Source organism: Equus asinus, chromosome 27, assembly GCF_041296235.1.
Source record: "Equus asinus isolate D_3611 breed Donkey chromosome 27, EquAss-T2T_v2, whole genome shotgun sequence".
NCBI classification, from domain to species: Eukaryota; Metazoa; Chordata; class Mammalia; order Perissodactyla; family Equidae; genus Equus; species Equus asinus.
In genome coordinates, this window is record NC_091816.1 from 10557052 (window position 1) to 10578367 (window position 21316).

At 40.2% G+C, this 21316-nt stretch overlaps 1 protein-coding gene across 10 annotated transcripts in view; it reads left to right on the forward strand.

Annotated features, from left to right (window-relative positions):
- FUT10 (fucosyltransferase 10) overlaps positions 1-21316 on the forward strand; it is a 259761-nt gene that overhangs the window by 80116 nt on the left and 158329 nt on the right. For 2 of the 10 annotated variants that reach the window (XR_011498764.1, XR_011498763.1), the window contains exon 5: positions 1786-2474. The exons of 5 other annotated variants lie outside the window; for them this stretch is intronic. Coding sequence is in view for 2 of the 5 variants with exons in the window: in XM_014847740.3 (XP_014703226.3) it covers positions 1786-2010 (225 nt within the window). In the remaining 3 variants the exon portion in view is untranslated. Of the gene's footprint in view, positions 1-1785; positions 17527-19584; positions 20056-21316 lie in introns of those variants that run through there. 3 more of the 10 variants (XM_014847740.3, XM_014847739.3, XR_011498765.1) reach the window with 2 other exon arrangements.

Consider the following 21316-nt stretch of genomic DNA (forward strand, 5'->3'; position numbering starts at 1 on the left):
AATATTTGGTGTTCATATGCTCACTGAATCCTTCTGTTTACTGTACCATGCCACTGCCATCAACTTTGCCTCTCGTTCTCCAGGTCAAAGATCTTGTATTTTACTTCTGCAGATAATAAACCTCAAGTCTTTGTCGGGTAAGGGAGAGGAAGACACCTGGTCATGAGGAGAAGATGAAGGAATCTGAGTATCTGACTGCTTTGTAAACAGACTTTCTCTTCATTCTTAGCTTCTTGCCCCCTCTCCCACTTGCAGGAGCATCTGGTCCTCCTGAGCCTTTAGGAGCTCTGCAGTGCAAAATGGACTGGCTCCCTGCTCATCCTACTGCTGCCTTGTGATTGGTGTTTTAAAAAAATCTGTTTAGGGATTTACTACTTTTCCTTCTGCTTTCTAGTCTCTACAATTTGTTACTCCTCTACCCTCTTCCATTCTGCTAGTTCTTATAGATGACTATCTTTTTGGAACAATTCTTTGACTCTCATTTTAATGGTGCTTCAGGAGGGGCTGAAATTAGATCTGTGTGTCCCATCTGCCATTCTGGAGTTTGTCTGTCTGTCTGTCTTCCTCCATCTTTCCCTCTCTTCTTTCTTTCTTTTCTGTCTTCCTTCTTTCTTCTCTTGGAAAATTATTGCAGGGCCAAATCCTGAAAGGGTCTTAGAAGCCACTGTAAAGACGTTGACTTTAACTTGCAATGCAGACAGCTGCTGAGGTTAGCCTGCAGTGCATCGAGGCTGGAATCAGGGAGCCTCGTCAGGAGACCATGGAAATAAACCAGGAGAGAGCTTGGACCAAGCTCGTAGCAGTGTAGGTCTGTGTGAAAGCGTTTTGAAAGCTAGGAGGTCCTGTGCAAATGTCAGATGTTACCGTTGTTTGGTGGACACATCTTGGTGTAGGGGACAGTTGAGGCAGTACGAATCCATTAAAAACGGGATTCGATGTACATGTGACAACATCAGTACATGCAAAAACAGTGCTCGGTGAGAAAGGAACAAACAGAATGAGATATACAATACAAGACCATGTAAGTAAATTAAAAACAAATGCCCAGAAAATAAGAACACATTTTCTAAGAAGACATTTAAAACAAAGAACTGTATTAAACACTTTCAAATGTGTGCCTCTGCAAGGAGGGTGATGGCAGTGGAATGTAAGAGAAAAGGAGAGAAAGAAAGAAATGAAGTGCCAGACAAATACCAGGTGATAAACAGACAAAAAAAGGCGATAGCTTTAGAACCTGGAGAGAGCTAGGTTCAATCTTAGGTATGCTGTTGGCGACAATTTACATAACTTTTTGGAGCCTCAGTTCCCCCCTCTGTAAAATGGAGTAGACGTATATGTTTAGTATATTTGCAATAAGAATTAAATGGGACAATCGATGTAAAGTGCTAGCAAAGTGTCTCAAGCATAGAATATTCTTTCTCCTTCAACTCTGCCACAGTGTAACTATTGAGAGACTATGGATTGAAGATATTTGCTTTAGGGAGAGCTCCATTCTATCATCGTGAAGCAGGAACATGGGACTTGTCCTTCCTTAGCATTATTATTATTGGTATTTTTTGGTGAGGAAGATTGTCCCTGAGCTAACATCTGTGCCAGTCTTTCTCTATTTTGTATGTGGGACACTGCCACAGTATGGCCTGATGAACGGTGGGTAGGTCTGCACCCAGGATCTGAACCCGCAACCCCAGGCCTCTGAAGCAGAGTGTACGAACTTAACCACTATGCCACCGGGCCAGCCCCCTTAGCATGTGTTTTTCATTCTTTTTTTCTCTTCTCTCCATGCAGGGCTTACCACCCAAAAGATGGAGGGCGGAAGTTACTCACCTGAGCTGCCCAGAGCCTACAGTGTTTACTTTCTCACCTCCAGCCCCACCTAGGAGCTCTTTGCGACAGATGTGGATACCAAGCTTTGAACAATCCAAGAAAGAAGCCCGGGCCCTGAGGTGGCTGGTCGACAGGAATCAAAACTTTTCAGTTCAAGAGTTTTGGGCCCTAGTATTCAAGGACTAGTTTCAAAAAGAGTCAGAGTGATATAGACTAAGGCTGTCTTGATGTTTATTTTCTAGGTTGCCTTCATATATGAATACAATAGCTACTTTGTTGACTATCCTTTAGGATAAGGGTCAGTTGCTGCGGTACTGATAATGAACCCTATCAGATAATAGATATGAATTACCCCTAGGGGTCACCTCTCTATTTTTTTATATTAAAAAAGTAACTCTCTGCTGCGGACACTGGTCACCTTCAGTTTACATGTCTGAACCCATGCACCTGCCTTTTGTGGAAATTCACCTGATGTAGCGCCTGCTGTCCTCGCTCCAGGGAGGCAGGGGCTGGAGCTGTGGACTCTTGATACTCACCTCACTCTCTGCCGTTATTGGTATTTGGCAAGTACAGTGTCCTGATGCGGAGCATGAACATGAAACGCATTAGAACTTGGCAATGAGAGATTCCATCTGTTGGTTTCCAAGGATGTAAGTGAGTAATAAAAGCTATGTGAAGTTGATCTGCTATTTACTCTTCGAGTCAAAAGAACATATGCGTGTTTGTATCTTTTTCTCTATACTCTCAGCTACCTCTCTGACTCTTCTTATTTTCATCTCGCCCTGCGTCTTCTCCCCATTCCCTCCAGAGTGGAATGTCTTGTGAAGACGTGCCTCTTCCTTGTGTGTTTTGATCAGTGAGATGTTCCCAATTGTCTCTTACACTGCTGACCAGAATAATAATGATATGATTTGGGCTGGACAGCCTGTTCGTTTTGATCCGTGTGAGAATGGAAGTGAATACCCCCAGGAACTCCAATTGTGTTGAAGGTGATTTGTCTTTTCTCAGGGGGATGTACAGCCTGTAGTGGGAGGCGGCCCCACTGATCTGTGAGCATTCCTTGTCATTTCTGTTCCTGTCACAGAGAAGGTTCAGCTCTCTTGTCTGGAGCATCTGCTGGAGCTCCAGAAAATAGAAGAAGAAACAACACTGGCTCCCATTTTCTTCCCATGTGAGAGTGAGAAGGCTTCTAGATGGTACCAAAGCCTGTTGCCTCCTGATATCCTGGCTTTGGTATTCTTTATTGTGGAAAGACATAAGCTCCAGGGGACAGGAAAAGTCCCTGATGCTCATGTCCCTGATGTGGCAGAAAGGGAAAACTTATGGGAGCTCCCGTGGCACTGGTTCCCCTGTATCACAAGCCAGTGCCTTTCTGTGCTTGCCATGAGCAATCTCTTCCTTAAGCGGTGCTCTCTGTGGCTGTGCCGGAGAAATGAGGACTGAAGCCAGTGCCTTCTTTTAGAAGCAAGAAAGGTTACATTGCTGGGTGGGAGAACGTGTCTATGACTGAGTTCTTCCCAATCCCAGCTCTGCCATTAACTACATAAGATTTTGTAGAAATCTCTTAACCTCCTGTAGTTTTTGTACCTAAAGAGAAGTGACTGGACTGGTCTTTGAAGTTCTTTTCTGTGTAACACTCTTTAATTGCTTATCAAAATTTAAGAAGTTTAATTTTATAGGTGTTTTTAGTAAGACAGTAACAAACCATTTCAGAGCCACTATTTTTCAAAGGAAGCACACTCCTTTGGTGGAAGAAGCATGCTTATTGGGTAGTGTGGGGATAAAAAGGAATTTATCTCTCTTCCATTTTATCTGATAATATCAAAAGGGAAAGGATTTGGAGGGGAGATTGCTTGTTAAAGACCAGATTTTAAACTGTATATTAAATGAGGTTTTTTGTTTTTTTTGTGTGTTTTTCATGATGGTTGTACTCTTTTTTTTTTTTTTTTTGAGATTTCAGTTGTACATTTTTGTTAGTCATGTTGTGGGTACACCACTTCCCCCTCCGTACCCTCCCCCCACCCCCCCTTTTCCCTGGTAACCACCGATCAGATCTCCTTCTCAATATACTAATTTCCACCTATGAGTGGAGTCATATAGAGTTCGTCTTTCTCTGACTGACTTATTTCGCTTAACATAATGCCCTCGAGGTCCATCCACGTTGTTGTGAATGGGCCAATTTCGTCTTTTTTTATGGCTGAGTAGTATTCCATTGTGTATATATACCACATCTTCTTTATCCAATCATCAGTTTCTGGGCATGTAGGCTGGTTCCACGTCTTGGCTATTGTAAATAATGCTGCGATGAACATAGGGGTGCAACGGACTCTTGAGATATCTGATATCAGGTTCCTAGGATAGATACCCAGTAATGAGATGGCTGGGTCATAGGGTATTTCTATTTTTAACTTTTTGAGAAATCTCCATACTGTTTTCCATAGTGGCTGTACCAGTTTGCATTCCCACCAACAGTGTATGAGGGTTCCTCTTTCTCCACAACCTCTCCAACATTTGTCGTTCTTGGTTTTGGATGTTTTTGCCAATCTAACGGGGGTAAGGTGATATCTTAGTGTAGTTTTGATTTGCATTTCCCTGATGATTAGCGATGATGAACATCTTTTCATGTGTCTATTGGCCATATTCATATCTTCTTTTGAGAAATGTCTGTTCATGTCCTCTGCCCATTTTTAATCGGGTTGTTTGTTTTTTTGTTGTTAAGCAGTGTGAGTTCTTTGTATATTATGGAGATTAACCCTTTGTCGGATAAGTGGCTTGTAAATATTTTTTCCCAATTAGTGAGCTGTTTTTTTGTTTCAATCCTGTTTTCCCTTGCCTTGAAGAAGCTCTTTAGTCTGATGAAGTCCCATTTGTTTATTCTTTCTATTGTTTCCCTCAACTGAGGAGTTACAGTGTCTGAAAAGATTCTTTTGAAACTGATGTCAAAGAGTGTACTGCCTATATTCTCTTCCAAAAGACTTATTGTCTCAGGCCTAATCTTTAGGTCTTTGATCCATTTTGAGTTTATTTTGGTGTGTGGTGAAAAAGAATGGTCAATTTTCAATCTTTTGCATGTGGCTGTCCAGTTTTCCCAGCAGATGGTTGTACTCTTAAAAGAAAGCCCAAGATATGAATTGTGCCTGTGGTGAGATATTATCAGATAGCTGCTTATAGGCCACACGTGTGCCTTAAACCTCAACAGTTCACGTTGTTTTGTTGTATCTTGCTTCTTCATCATGAGTCCATAGATGAAATTCTCCCTAAACTTTTCTAAAGAATGTAGCTCTGGACAAATTTAGTGAAATAAAATTACTGATCATTTAGTATGGTATAAAAATTTTGTAGAGGAAGAGATGGAGGAGAGGAAATTTCCTAGGATTGGAAATGAGGTGTATCTCAAACAAAATCAATTATGGATTCTTTGGGACTCTTTGAGTAGCCATAGATCTGAGACTTTATTTAATTTTTGGCTTAGCATATACATCTTCTGTGATAGGATTTTCATTAGTAAGATGATGCCATCTTGTCCATGGTAAGTGCTGTCGTGGAGGGAGAGGCATTCCCCACTGGAGCAGGATTCTTCTCAGAACAACGGGAGCTATGCTTTCTGAATTCTGTGTAAGGACCTCAGTACGTTTTATCTGTGTTAATCCCATCATACCACACCTTTCTGTACCTCACCGTCTCCACTTTTGAAATATGATTAAGAAAGTGTTCTACCTCACAGGGCTGTTGTGAGGAAGGACTCATGGCTGTGAAGGAGTTTGTGCAATGAACGTTCTGTTTAGTGTTTCAGTACGTTTCACTTGGATTGTTCTCAAAGGATAATTTTCAAAATGATGCGACAAGGTGGACAGAAACCTTTTCGGAAATGTTGAGGGGCTGGCCCATGGCCGAGTGGTCAAGTTCACGCACTCCACTTCCACAGCCCAGGGTTTTTCTGGTTTGAATCCTGAGCATGGACCCAGCACTGCTCATCAGACCATGCTGAGGCGGCGTCCCACATAGCACAACCAGCAGGACTACAACTACAAAATACAACTATGTACTGGGGGGGGCTTTGGGGATAAAAATAAGAAAAAAAAATAAGATTGGCAACAGATGTTAGCTCAGGTGCCAATCTTTAAAAAAACAAAAGAAAGAAATGTTGAAGAAAATGATTACTAGTGCTAGTCAATACCCCTCACTTCTTCATCTGAAACTGGAGGGAGCTTTGACCTTTGATCATGTAGCAAGTGTCATATTTCAGAATCTGAGTGCTGACTGGCTTAGTTGTTACTATTAAGGACTAGATTCTAGTAACTATAATATCTGTTGAGGTCATTATCATTATTAGTAACAGACTGAATGCATGCAGTGTTCTATGCGCTACTCGGAAATAAAAGACAAGCAAAATGAGCATCGTTCCTTCAGAGTCACACACTGCATATTACACATAGGAGAACTAGCTCAGTATGTCTATCTATAGAACACTATCAATCCAAGCACAGTACAGAGCTGAACTTGAAATGCCCAGTGTAATATTATGCATTTTTAAAAATCATTACTACACGTGATTCCTGCTAAAGATGACAGTTCATTAGGGGAATCCAGTGTAGAGTTAATTTTCAGTGAATGATGCTGATTATCTAAAGCGACATGGGTACAACTCTGCATAAGTGACATATGTCTTTCTTGTTACCCTCAAAGTATACAATATAGAAGTTCACAGGCCAAGAATAACGGTGGTTAGTTTATGTTTCAAGTGACTTTGCAATCCTGAATATTTTATGGAGGGCTTTCTTACCCTTTAGGAAATTTCTTTCTTTTGTTTTCATTTTTTGTTGTCATTAGTGATACCATCTTTTCTGCATCATCCTAATATCAACATATATCTTTATTTTCTTCTGATTACAGGAATAAAAAATGCTTGAAAAACTCAGACAGAATATAGAATTATGAGCTATGAGTCTAGAATAAGAAAAACCTGGTTTTAGTCCCCACTCTCCAATGTACGGTTTTTGTTACTTTGGTCAAGTTATTTGGGCTTTATGAGCCTCAGTTTGCTTATCTATGAAATGGGCATTATAATATCCATTATTATAATAGCCAACCTCCCTGTGAAATTGGATGTTAAATAAATTAATGTTCATACTTAACTCAGTAAATGCTAGCTGTAGTTGTTACAGCTATCTGTGGGCATCACCTTTTTGTTTGTGAAGACCTTGATTGCGATTGGTCCAGAAAAAGGGAATGACTAATGGTAGTACCAGGGATGGTACCCTTTTGTTCTTCATTTAGTTATTTGGTACATATCTATTGTTATGAGATAAGCATTGTGCCAGGCACTATAGCAGATATGTATGAGTCATGGGAGAGAGAGATGTGTAGGTTTCTGGGTAGGGCTTTGTGATATATGATGGTATTAAAATCAGGACTGAGGAATACTCAAATTGTACTCTGTCTCTCCCCTCCATGGGATTTCTGATGGAGTTTTACACAAAGCTCCCAATAGCATAATGGAAATCAAACAACCTTTTTATAGCAGCTGTGCAAACCCAAATAAACCCAGTGCAATGATATCTGGTAAAAGCTGGATTTGAACATCTTATTTAGACTTGAAGCCTAAGTGGGATCTTTTGTTGCCCTTTCATTTTCCAATTCTCAATCTTGTGACTGGCCTGTTCAGAGTGTCTATATCAAGAGAGAGGAGAGAAAGATGAACAGGTCTGTAGATCCAGACCCTACTTACTTATTAGCTGAAAATTAAAAAAGGGAGAAAAGAAATGGAACCTGGTCAGGCATTCTCTTAGGAGACAAGCCCTGTTTGCTCTCCACATGGTATGGATGCAAGAACATGGGCTGTAATGCATGGGAGCTCACTTTTTAATCACAGTAACCTCTCTGCTAATAAAATGTGGCCCATCAATATCCTGAGCCCAGCCCATTAAATTAGTGACCCTATTGGTGCTGGTGGTGGCAGTTATTAAGGAGATGGTGAGAGGCAGAGGCGGAAGAGGCTCTTCATGATTTTTGTCCTCTCAACTCATTGGGCTTAACAGCCAAGCCTGTGGTCAGTTGGAGGCGCGGCTGTATCCCTGAGAGGGTGTGACCAGCCTATAATGGCAGAGGCCTCTTTTCACCTTCCTGATATCTCCCCTTGCTCCTTTGTAGCCCCTTGGAACCAGTGGCAGGAGCAGTTCAGCTGTTGTCTCTGAAGCTTCCAAAATGAATCAGAACTGGATATTGATTAATGCTTCCAAGGGCATTTTAGGCATTAGGTCAAAACTTTATTCCCTATTTTAGTTCCCATGAAAACTATGACCACATCATCCAATGAGCTCGCCAGAGAATGTTACACAATCAGCCCAAATAGGCCATTATGAATATTCGAAATTTTACTGCCACAAACTCCTTAATTTTAAAAAACTGATTGAGAAGGTAATTAAAGAAATTTAGAGGCCATCAGTGGAGGTAGGGGGTGATATTAATGGTTTTAAGGCAGGGACATTCTGGAGCCTAACATGAGTTGCTTCTTATAGACACAGAGTAAGCATGACTGTGGAGACTCACCTGATAAGTCACACTCACAGGAAAAAAAGCTAGTTTTACTTAAGAATGTCCTTGATGAAACAATAAAAATGATTCGTTTTATTGAACTTTGACCTTTGAGTGCATGTCCTTCTGCTATTCTGTGTGATAAGTGGGGAGTATGCTTACAGCACTCTGCTGCACCCCAGAGCACAAGGGGAATCTCGAGGAAGAGCACTCGTGTGGTTGTCTGAGTTGTGAGCTGAACTAGCAGCTCTTCCATGGAATACCGTTGTTCCTCAGAAGAACATCTGGCAAACGGTGGACATTCAGTCTTGGGTTTTTGTCAGTCATCTTCATGAAAACAAAGTGAGCCTGTCACTTTAAGAGAACTGATAGAATTTGTTACCCATGGTAAAAATTTCAGCTTTCAAATGAAAATTAAAATTTTGGAAAACTGATTTCCACCACCTTGAGCTTGACAATCTCGTGATACTGAGAGACTTTCCTGATGAGATTAGTGGTGGTATTAACAAATGTTACTTTTGACGTTGAATGAAAATAGAGATGGTGATGTGTAGCAGTGTTTTTAGTTTATTAAAATTATAAAAACATTTTATAAATGTAATTATAAAAATTAATTTTTATAATTTTAAGGAAGGAAATGATAGTGTTATATATGGAGAGAGTGCATTTTTTTAAATATATTTTTTTAATTAAGTTCCAGTGAAAATGGAACTTCCAATGGGGGATTTTAAAAATTATTGATGACTTGAAAATTAGGGTAAGATAGAAGGTAGTCAACTTTCTTATTTTTTTTTTTTTGTAAGGAAGATTGTTGCTGAGCTAACGTCTGTGCCAATCTTCCTCTATTTTATGTGGGATGCCGCCACAGCATGGCTTGACAAGGAGTGCTAGATCTGTGCCCACTATCTGGGCCTGCAAACCCCAGGCCACCAAAGCAGAGTGTGCAAACAACCACTAGGCCCCGGGCCAGCCCCGGTAGTCAGCTTTCAATGAGGGAAAGGAAAGCCTTGGTTTCTTAATTTGGAAATAACAACAAGAAAGTATTAAAGAACAAGCAAAATATTTTTAAAATGTATCAAGGAAGTTATCATTATTTGGGTCACTCAGAATATCAGGCTGTCTGGAGTTTATTAATGAATTTAATAAAGTTTTCTTGAGCACTTACTGTGTACGGGGAATTATTCTGGGCCAGCGGGTTACAGCTGTGAATGGAACTGGCAAAACCCCTACCCCCATAGAGCTTACGTTCTTATTCTGGTAGGGAAATGAAAATGGAAATACGCTAGCAAAATATAAACCACCTCCAGAAAGCTTTTATTCCTTTATTTTGTAAGGGCTCTGTGAGATGGAATTTTCCTCCTGCGTCCCTACCACTCTATGGGAAACATGAACTGTGATATAAACGGGTTATATTGATAGAGTGTATTAAACGTACTGTATTTACAAGATATATTAAAAGTACTGAGAGTTCACATTTGAAATGAGCTGGCAGGTCTAGAAGCAAATCCTTTCTCTGTCCTTTCCATTTTTTTGTGCGTGTGCAAAAGATTGGCCCTGAGCTGACATCTCTTTTCCTTCTCTTTTTCCTTGAAGAACATGTCCCTGAGCTAACATCTGTGCCAATCTTCCTCTACTTTTTGTGGGATGCCACCGCAGCATGGCTTGATGAGCGGTGTGTAGGTGCACAGCCAGGATCCAAACCTGTGAGCACCAGGCCACCGAAACGGAGTGCAAACTTAACCACTACGCCACCAGGATGGCCCCTGTCCTTTTCATTCTTTGCTTGTTATTTTATTTCTGTTCCCCAGAAGAGGAGACATTTCTTCTGTCAACATTGGGTGATTTCTGGCAAGAATCAGAACTCTGACTTGGGGAATAGCAATAGCAATGGTGAGCCCACTGGGCAGGCAGTTCCGCTCCAGCTAAACTACATCTGTCACCTGAAGTACAGGGGCTGGGGCGTTAGGGTTAGGGTTAGGGTTAGAGTCAGTGTTTACTTAGTCATAGCGCATGCAAAAGTTTTCTCTTGCAAGCTGCGTTCACTCATCGTGTATACAGATCACACGCCATTAATAAGAAGACTCATTTCACCACTGAAAAAATATTATCTGCTAGTCTGAGAGAACACAGGTCACTTAGATGAGATCTTTAAGTAGCGAAGTGTAATCAGATGTCTTCTACTTCCTGTTGTCATGATCTAAAATCCCCACTTCAGTGTGCAGTTAGCCTGGAGGTAATGGAACAGAAACGACGAAAAGGAAACGTGTCCCTCTTTGTTTGTTTATTTTTGCAGTAGCTCTAGGAATGCCACTGAGAACGCATTTTGGCAGCCTTTAATCAGAAAGATGCTGCAACTCTCTGTGACTTTTAGCAGGATGTGTTCTCTGGAAAGACTGTGACAATAAGTAGGATGACGTTATAATTTTTTTATTGTCCAAACTGGGACACACTTTTGAAGGTGAAAGGGGAAGCTCTTAGTTACGCCAGGACAATAGACATAAACTGGGATGTGTGGTTGCCCTAGCTATAGGGACTGTAGGGGAAGACAGGGGGTTTCAGCGCCATTGAGTTCTGGAACAGTCTGTGAGCAGAGGGTGCTGGGATAAGGAAAAGGTTCCTCATGTTTATTAATGGTGGGCACTGTGCTGGAGGCTGCCATGTACAGTGGCACTTAGTTGTCACAATAGCCATTTGAGGTAGATAATTTTTCCCCCTGCTTTTATAATGCAAAACAAAATAAACCTCAGTTTAACCATGGTGGGGCTGACATTTTAAACTTTTGCTTTTAATTGAGAGAAGCCGTTATTTAAGATTTGCCAACAGCTTGTTTTTCTGGCGGTAGATTTCTCCAAGTGTCCTGAGTAGACATGATCTGTGCTCCAGCAAGAGCCTCTTGATCAATCCCTTTGCATATGGCGATGGAAGGTACCTGGGTTCCCCTTGTCCTGGAGGAAGGGAGGAATTTTTTTGTGCTTGGAAAGGGTAGCGCCTTTAAACACCTTAGTTATGGAAAAGTCAAAAACCGATTCTAGGAAGAAGTAAAACTTTGAGTAGAATAGGTGCCATGAACTCTCTTGAAAATCATTGGGACTCAGGGATCCTTCCTCCGCACCTTATAGAACCTCCTTTCCCACACATCTTATTTTGAAAAACTTTTGGAACTGCAAAAGATTGCAAGAATAATATAATTAACACTTTTCTCCAGTTAGATTCACCAATTCATAACATTTTGCCACATTTGCTTTATCTTTTTTTCTTTTAATTTTTTTGCCATTTGAAAGTAAGTTGCAGACTTCACCCCTCCATTTTCCATGAAGGGCATTCTTCTAAATCAGCACAACACCATGATTATACCCAAGAAATCAAACACTGATGCAATCGTATTGTTTAATACACAGTCCATAGTCACAGTTTCCCAACCGCACCAATGATGAGTAATTATAGCTGTTACTTTTTTCTTTTCAATCTAAGATTCAATTGAGAATCACACGTTGCATTTATTTCTTATATATCTTTAGTCTCTTTTAATTTAGAAGAGTTGTCTTGTTTTATCTTGCTTTGCTTTGTTTTTGGTCTTTTGTGACACTGACATTTTTGAACTCAAGCCCATTTGTCTAATAGAATATTCTGTAATCTGGATTTATCTGATTGCTTTCTCATGATTAGATTGATAGACCCCTTCTTTTGTGAGGTTCAACATTATTAGAACATTTCTGGTGCACTAAGAGACCCTAACTGAGGCAGCTATCAGAGAAGACAACAGCGGCCCCTGAGTAGAGACTCACTATATGAGAAAAGGGAGTCTTGGGTGGTGACTCAGGCTTGACACCCAGGTCTAGGGGATAGGTAGTTTTGTACAGTAAGGGGTGTGTGTATGTATCTGTGTGTGTGTTACTGTATGTATGTGAATGTCTGAGATTGAGAGAATGAAGGGAAGGACGAAGTGGAGGAGGGGGAAGAAAAAGTAAACTAAAGAGATATATAAAGAGAATAATAAATATGGAAACGAGCAGTAATGGTGGCAGAGAGTGAGGACTTCTGGTCCATAAATTAATTTTTACAATTTTCTATCTGTAAAGCAATTAAATCTAAGAACAACTCCTTGGATTAATAGAGCCCTTAAGTTCTTAGATTTATTAGAATAATTAGAATGGGATATTAAACCCTTTTTGAGATAGGAAAGTTGGAAGTTCATATTTAAAAAAATTAGATTTTATTTTATTACCTAAGATTGTGAAGCAAGACATATCAATTATATACATAGCTTCTCCAATGTCCTATAACTAATAGACAGATCCAAATTTCAAACCCAGGATTGTTCTGTTTGTCCATGTGTTTTCCGCCATGCTCCATTTTCTCCTATGGGGAGAGATGGAGGTTGCTGCGATTCTGTGCAGTACCCTTGAAAAAATAAAAGTCCCTTTTCCCACTGATCTGGGAAAATCCAGTTCTACTCTCAAAAGCCTTTAAAATAAGTATAAAATTCTTTACTAGTGGAAAGGAGCCTGTGTCAGGGCTCATAAGTCAACTATTTCTTCTTCAGGAAATTTCATGTGATATTGGAATTATAAATAATTTGGTTTAAATGTATTAAATGCTTGGGAAAGCCCATGGCAGCTGTGTCAACATTAAGAGATACTCCCATCTTCGGGAAGGCCTGATTTGGTGGTATCTCACCTGACTTGTTTGCAGAGTACTCATGTAATTCTGTATACACAAATACTTCCACTTCCCCATTGTGAGAGCTGGCAGAGCAAAGTTCACAAAGGACTGTGAAGTAATGATAAGTTTATGAGAACAACAAAAACTCAGAAAAATAATGTTAGCATCTTGGAAGTGACACTATAGTAAACCACGATCACAGTTATGGAAAACCAGCTTTAAAGTTCGAAGAAAATAGCACACGATGTCATTTCCTATGCCTTTCTTAGTATGCGCCCCCAACACAAGTCCCACATCTAAGAAACAAAGATACCATTCATCAAGTTTGTGATTCTTTATAATTTGATGCTTATCCAAAATTTCCTCTATTTTTGCAATTGTAGAGGATAATATGGTTCTCCAAAGTTCATATTCTGCCCTGTATTTTGAGAAAGCAACATTCCAAATAAAGTTTATTATGTGAGGCTTTCACATTTTCAAAAAAAGGTAGAGGGGATGACAATATCAAGAGACAGAGGGGTATGGACAATAAAGAAAAAGAGTGAAAAATGCACCTTCTGAGGAGATGTGAAAGTAGTGTTAAGTTGGTGAGGCCAAACTATATGGTGAAGCTGATGCACACAGTCATGGATCCAGAGAAAAACGCTTCCTAGGGGTTTCTTTATAGAGGCCAAAGTCTCAGCTTCAGTTTCAGGAAATCCCCAAACAGGAAATAAGATGTTGTAGGCTTTGGGCTTTGGGGACAGACTCATGAGAGGAATAAATTTCAACAACCTAAAAATTGTGCAGTGACTTCTTGGGTTCTGAGGACACATAATGGAGCCAAGGTGAAGCCATCCTTCCTTCCTCCCTCTACTTGCAGCTGGCTCAAGTGCCCACGGTCCTACCACCCATCACCCCAGGACCAGTGTTTCATAAACACAGCCACGTTCCTCATCTCTTCACAGCACCTCTGCTCAAGTTGCACAATCCTTAGCAAACTGGAGGGTCATTCCTGAAGGGCACGGAAAACAAAAAGAAAACAACCCCTAATCTTGTGTGGAATAGAAAGAATCTGTTTTGGCAGGAGCAGGAGGGGGACTGCTGTAGAACTCAGGGTTTAAGCAGTCTGATCTCAGCGCTGGCAGCCTCTGGGATGACCTTGGAAAAGATCTTGTGTCAACTTGATTAGAACCTCCAGACAAAACACAAGAGTTCAGCCAAACATTTGAATGTTTCCGACGTTTGCCTGTTTGACATCATAGAGGGACAATTTTCATTGCACTGGGCTTCAACCTGACTCTCAAAAAAGCTGTTGGGTAGAGGTGCCTCCCTACCCCCATTCCCTCCCTTTTCCAACACCCCCACAAATAAATTATGGGGAAACATGGGACAATGCAATATATCAAGCTATTGTACGATTCACATATTACCTGGAACACAATGGAGTTGGATTGAGATTAATTTGGAGATGGACGGAAAGTGACTCTAGAGACTGGGAACCTGGATGTGTCCACCAGAATTTACAAATCTTAAAATGTTGTTCTCCTTGCTTGTACTTGCTACTTCCCAACTAAAGAGAGAACTTGGGCTCAGGCTGTGCACTGCTTCTCTCATGTTTCCATGTGTCATGTATATCTTCAGGGCACCGCCCACTGAGATAATTGATTAATCTGAGGTAGACGTTAATTGTTTGAAGTCGGTTAGATAGGAGAATAAGATGGTCCCAGGGTAAAGATAATTTGAGAATAGCCAGGGGTGAGTGACAGCATTGCTGTTCTCTCACCTCCCACTGACTCCAGACGTTCAAAGTGAGCTTGGCAATTAGCTAAGAAAGAAAGAAAGTAGCGTCATGTGGCTTTTCCCAGTGAGGCATTTCATTGTCCATTTGGGTCCCTTTGTTTACTGTATCTCAGAGAAACCATGACAACCATGTTTGTCTCTGTTTCCTCTCCCTTAAATGCTTCTGGTTCCATCTGTTCAATATTCACCAACGAAGTCAACTTTTCATCTCTTTTCTCATAATAAGTAGAAGTAGCCTTGTGTGAGTTCATTTTTAAAAAATAAGGTAAAAATTGAAATGTGGGGCTCTGCTTGATAAATTGTTCAGTACCTTCTCCACACTTCTTCTTTCTTAATTTTCAGTGGTATGTGAACATGTTTATTTATTTGATTTGTCAGAAAGTGTCTGTGCAATGTGCACAGATGTATCATGCAGGAAAAGAAAGCAAAATTTTAAAACTCTGCTTTGTAGGTATATACTCATGTGACGGAAAAAATGCCTCCTCCATTTCCAGTCATAGTGGTGCACAGCCAGATCTAACCTGTCCCTTCCTACTTCCAAAGTCTCAGGTGGTGGCAGCTGGGAGCACCTCTCTCCTTCCTCATAAGGTGGTGTTGTCTTCTTCTAAGGCTTTTTACAAGCTCGTGGGATCATGAGGCTCTTTGATGAGCAGTGTACACAGAAAGCAGTACCTAAAAGACAGATATATATGGGTCGACTCCAGTGGGACACCAGTGGGGCTTCTTTTTGTAGAGTAGGTGTCCTTTTACAGCTAAGTCGAAGTGAAGGAGCAGTTCAAGACAGAACCAGCCCAAGCTCAGGAGTCCTGGCTTATATCTAGTTTTGCATTTTTTGTTAACTACCTTTATGACCATGAGTAAAGCATTTTATCTAAATATGAACCCCAGTTCCTTCATATGTAAAGTGAAATGAAACTAGACAACATACATATAAACCCCTAAAGAGCCTTAAAGTGATATGGTTGTGTTTCATGGCTAAACACTAAATGCTAGCTAATGATTTTGCTAGTTTTCCTCTCCTCTCTCTTACATGTAGTTCTAACCTCGATCCTCATCTTATCTCACTCTATAACCTTTCTTATCTATCTTGTCCACTTCACAGTTTCAACTATCATTAAGATGCTCATGACTTAAAACATTTTTTAAATTAACTTTACTGCATTTGTAATTACATAAAATACAGCACACCTATTTCAAGTTCAGTGAGTTCCTTCAAATATATATGGCTGTGTATCCACCACCACGATCAAGATATAGAACATTTATATCACCCCACTAAGTCCCCTCGTTCTCCTTTGCAGTCAATACTCCCCCATTCCTGGCCCGAGACAATCACTAAACTGCCGTTTTTTTCTCCTCAAAGCCTTGCTTCTAATCGTGATTAAGTACATAATATGTTCAACTACCCACTGGGAAACTGGACTGAAGTGCCTCACAGGCCCCTCACCTTGACGAGGTGGAAATCAACATCTTTCCCAATAAATCTGTCTAATCACCAAAATTGTGGATCTGAGAATCATCTATATTCCTTCTTTGCCTTCTCTTTCCATATTAATCCATCCCACTTAGTAATCTACTCCTTTAATATTCACATCTGTTCCCTACTTCCATCACTGTTTTAGTTTAGGACCTCACCAACTTCAGGAGCTCCATGGATCTCTTCTCACATCCTTCCACCTTCCAGCTAAGATGACCTTTGCGTAGCCTTTCCCCAACATGTTTATATGGTGTCAACTTCATGTTCTGCTCACTACAGGGCCTGTCTCTCAATAAAACCTTTCTCTTGTAAATCAAACACTCACTTGCTTAATATCCTTTAATAACCACTCATTTCCTTTGGGATAAAGACTCTGATATAACCCTTACCTGAATCTCCAGCGTCACCTCTTACTTCTTCCCTGTTCAGATGACCATGTGCTATGCTATACCAAATGAATTATATGTTGCCTGAACAATGTACACTTTCTTCATACCTCCACATCTTTGTGTTCACTGGTTTATTTCCTCTGCCTGGAATATTAGCTTGATGAATTCCTATTTATCTTTCAAGACTCAGCTCAGAATATTTCCTCAGTGAAGCCTTCCCTAATATTCTCAAAGGCTATTACTGACCCTCTCTTTCCTTTCATTTTTTGTTGTTAGTGCTATCCAGTAGATTCCGACTCCTAGCAACCCTGTATACAGCACAGCGGAGCCCTGCCGGTCTTTTTGCACCATCTCTTACCTTCCCGTGCTATATCAGACAGTGCTCCACTGCTATTCATAGGGTTTTCATGGCCAATTTTCTCAGAAGTGGGTGGCCACGTTCTTCTTCCCAGTCTGTCTTAGTCTGTAAGCTCAACTGAAACCTATCTACCATGGGTGACCCTGTTGGTACTTGCAATACCAGTGGCATAGCTTTCAGCATCATGCAGCTGCCACCGTGTGACAACTGACAGATCGGTAGTGTGGTCCCCTCACTGGGAAACAACCCTTGCCACGGTGGTGAGAGCACCAGGTCTTAACCACCACACCAGCAGGGCTGGCTAATTTCCCTTATTACACATTGTATATTTCTCCTTTGTAATCACCAAGATTACACTCCAACGTGGAAAAGGAGGGAGCAATACAACTCATTTCCCCAAATGATCTTAACAGTTGATAGGTTAAGCCCATGTGTACATACTCACTTGTGTGCACATCCACACAGCTACAGGGAACGAGGAAGAACACCTTTGTTAGTCTTTGACTTTTGGTTCAAGTTCTACATTCTAGCTCATTCGAGAGTTTTTTTTTTTTTTTTTTTTTTTTTTTATTTATTTATTTTTTTTTTTTATTAATGTTATGATGGATTACAGGCTTGTGAAATTTCAGTTGTACATTTTTGTTAGTCATGTTGTGGGTACACCACTACCCCCTCCGTGCCCTCCCCCCACCCCCCCTTTTCCCTGGTAACCACCGATCAGATCTCCTTCTCAATATACTAATTTCCACCTATGAGTGGAGTCATATAGAGTTCGTCTTTCTCTGACTGACTTATTTCGCTTAACATAATGCCCTCGAGGTCCATCCACATTGTTGTGAATGGGCCAATTTCGTCTTTTTTTATGGCTGAGTAGTATTCCATTGTGTATATATACCACATCTTCTTTATCCAATCATCAGTTTCTGGGCATGTAGGCTGGTTCCACGTCTTGGCTATTGTAAATAATGCTGCGATGAACATAGGGGTGCAACGGACTCTTGAGATATCTGATATCAGGTTCTTAGGATAGATACCCAGTAATGGGATGGCTGGGTCATAGGGTATTTCTATTTTTAACTTTTTGAGAAATCTCCATACTGTTTTCCATAGTGGCTGTACCAGTTTGCATTCCCACCAACAGTGTATGAGGGTTCCTCTTTCTCCACAACCTCTCCAACATTTGTCGTTCTTGGTTTTGGATGTTTTTGCCAATCTAACGGGGGTAAGGTGATATCTTAGTGTAGTTTTGATTTGCATTTCCCTGATGATTAGCGATGATGAACATCTTTTCATGTGTCTATTGGCCATATTCATATCTTCTTTTGAGAAATGTCTGTTCATGTCCTCTGCCCATTTTTTGATCGGGTTGTTTGTTTTTTTGTTGTTAAGCAGTGTGAGTTCTTTGTATATTATGGAGATTAACCCTTTGTCGGATAAGTGGCTTGTAAATATTTTTTCCCAATTAGTGAGCTGTTTTTTTGTTTCAATTCTGTTTTCCCTTGCCTTGAAGAAGCTCTTTAGTCTGATGAAGTCCCATTTGTTTATTCTTTCTATTGTTTCCCTCAACTGAGGAGTTACAGTGTCCGAAAAGATTCTTTTGAAACTGATGTCAAAGAGTGTACTACCTATATTCTCTTCCAAAAGACTTATTGTCTCAGGCCTAATCTTTAGGTCTTTGATCCATTTTGAGTTTATTTTGGTGTGTGGTGAAAAAGAATGGTCGATTTTCAATCTTTTGCATGTGGCTGTCCAGTTTTCCCAGCACCATTTGTTGAAGAGACTTTCTTTTCTCCATTGTAGGCCCTCTGCTCCTTTGTCGAAGATTAGCTGTCCATAGATGTGTGGTTTTATCTCTGGGCTTTCAATTCTGTTCCATTGATCTGTGCACCTGTTTTTGTACCAGTACCATGCTGTTTTGATCACTGTAGCTTTGTAGTATGTTTTGAAATCAGGGATTGTGATTCCGCCGGCTTTGTTTTTCTTGCTCAAGATTGCTTTAGCAATTCGTGGTCTTTTGTTCCCCTATATGAATTTTAGGATTGTTTGTTGAATTTCTGTGAAGAATGTTCTTGGGATTCTGATTGGGATAGCATTGAATCTGTATATTGCTTTGGGTAGTATGGACATTTTAACTATGTTTATTCTTCCAATCCATGTGCAAGGAATGTCTTTCCATCTCTTTATGACATCGTCAATTTCTTTCAAGAAAGTCTTGTAGTTTTCATTGTATAGATCCTTCACTTCCTTGGTTAAGTTTATCCCAAGGTATTTTATTCTTTTCGTTGCGATTGTGAATGGGATAGAGTTCTTGAGTTCTTTTTCTGTTAGTTTATTGTTAGTGTATAGAAATGCTACTGATTTATGCACGTTAATTTTATACCCTGCTACTTTGCTGTAGTTGTTGATTATTCATTCGAGAGTTTTAATGAAGAGTTGGCACTTTGGGAGTGACTCTTCTGTCACATTTCATTAGATCCTCCAGTTTCTTTCACGGGTGTGGGATTTAGTATGTTCATCATTTTTTGTTCCCCACTCAGAGTCCTGCTTCTTCTCTGCAGGTGTACATCTTTGAGCGCTGTCAAGCCCTCTGCTGGATGCCACCCCAGGTGGAGGGAAAGGGGCCTCCCTGCTGTTCTGGACTGTGTAGCACCTGCAATCCCATAGGCACGTTCTGTAGATTACCTTGTTCAAATATCGTGTCTTCTGTTACCTTCTCTTAGCCTAGTCTGGTTTGCTCCTGACATCAGGGAGAGCAAAGCAAGATGGGTAAAATCTATCCTGCAATGTCTATAAAAGGACTTACAGTGATTTTTACATTCCGTTTACATGTTTGTCTCCTGCAGACTGAGTTTCTTGAAGGTCAGATGGTGATTTTTTTCTCTCTATACCCCTAGTGCCCAGCACAGTGCCTGGCAGAATCAGCCAATGAATGGATCTCATTTATGAATTTGAATCCTGCCTATACTTCTGTTACCAAAGTTAATGGTTTATGTTAAGTAGCCTGTTCTGCCTTAATAAAAACCTGTTGCCAAATAAATAAAAATGTGTTTGAATATCTACAAAAATGTTAGAATTTAAAACATTTTCTATTTAAAATTAGCAACAAGCATTGGTAACATTTTCTTGTGCTGATGCCTCTAAATCAATGCATTATACTTTAAAATAGAAATTAAAGCCACACCTGGAAAATTAATGTGCCTGGATAATTAATTGCTGGTGGTAGACATGTAGATATGATATACAGGAACAAGCAATATTTGGAGAACCTAGGGAGGTGAATAAACAATCAGAGAAAATGCAACCAAACAATGTACAATTTTTTCATTAGCACGTTTGAAAGAGGAAGCTGTCAGTTCAGAGTGCTGATTGCAGAGATCACGGTGGGACTACTTGTTTTTCTCACGTGGTGGAAGATCCTGGATGGATTGCCTTGTTTCTGTGCAGATGGTGACAGGTCGAGGAGAAGGAACATCTGGAAATCAACGGGCTTTTGATAAGTGTTTCTTGAAGGATAGGTTGTATTGTTAAGTGTCAGAAAGTTGAGTAAAGCATTCAAGGAGTCCTTTGGAGATGTATATGCCTTTGAAATGCCCACAGTGTACTGTACTTTCAGACTTTTTGGAGAGATCAGACTCCCTAGTCAGGGGCTAAAATCTGTCAGAAGTTTCCCCTGACTAACCTACCTCATGGTGACCCTTTTCTTGCTTCTGAGTAACTATGCCATTCATGTGGGCTATCTATATTCTCTATGTTTATGTCATGTATGATATCTAGGAATGATATGATGCCTTAGGATATTCCCAAGTTGTATCTTGTCTACTAGATTATCTGGTTCTAGAGGTTCCTGTCTTTCTTTGTATTCTCCATATAGTTCAATATATTTCTACTATGTTCCAAACATTTTTACAGATGGCTGTAATGTGATTTGAGTCTCAAAACAACTTTGTAAAGTGAAAGTATTATCATTCTGATTTTTGCAATCGGGAAAACAGTTACAGGGTGTCAAGTAACTTATTCAAATTCACACAGCAATACATGGCAGAGTCCAGACTTAGATCAAAGTTCATGAACATTCTGCAATATACTTTTTCAAGAAACAGAGTTATTCCAAAAGATGTACTTAGAGGTCCTTTAGCTGACAAAATAAAATGGACGGGTAGCCTTTTTTTGATCATGGAATTGCTATGTTTTTCATGTCATCTGAATATTATGTCTGTTCCGTATTAGTCATTCCTGGAGTGTGTAGTCCAAGGCTCTACTTTCAATTGGTTCTTAATAGAGGTGGGTTTG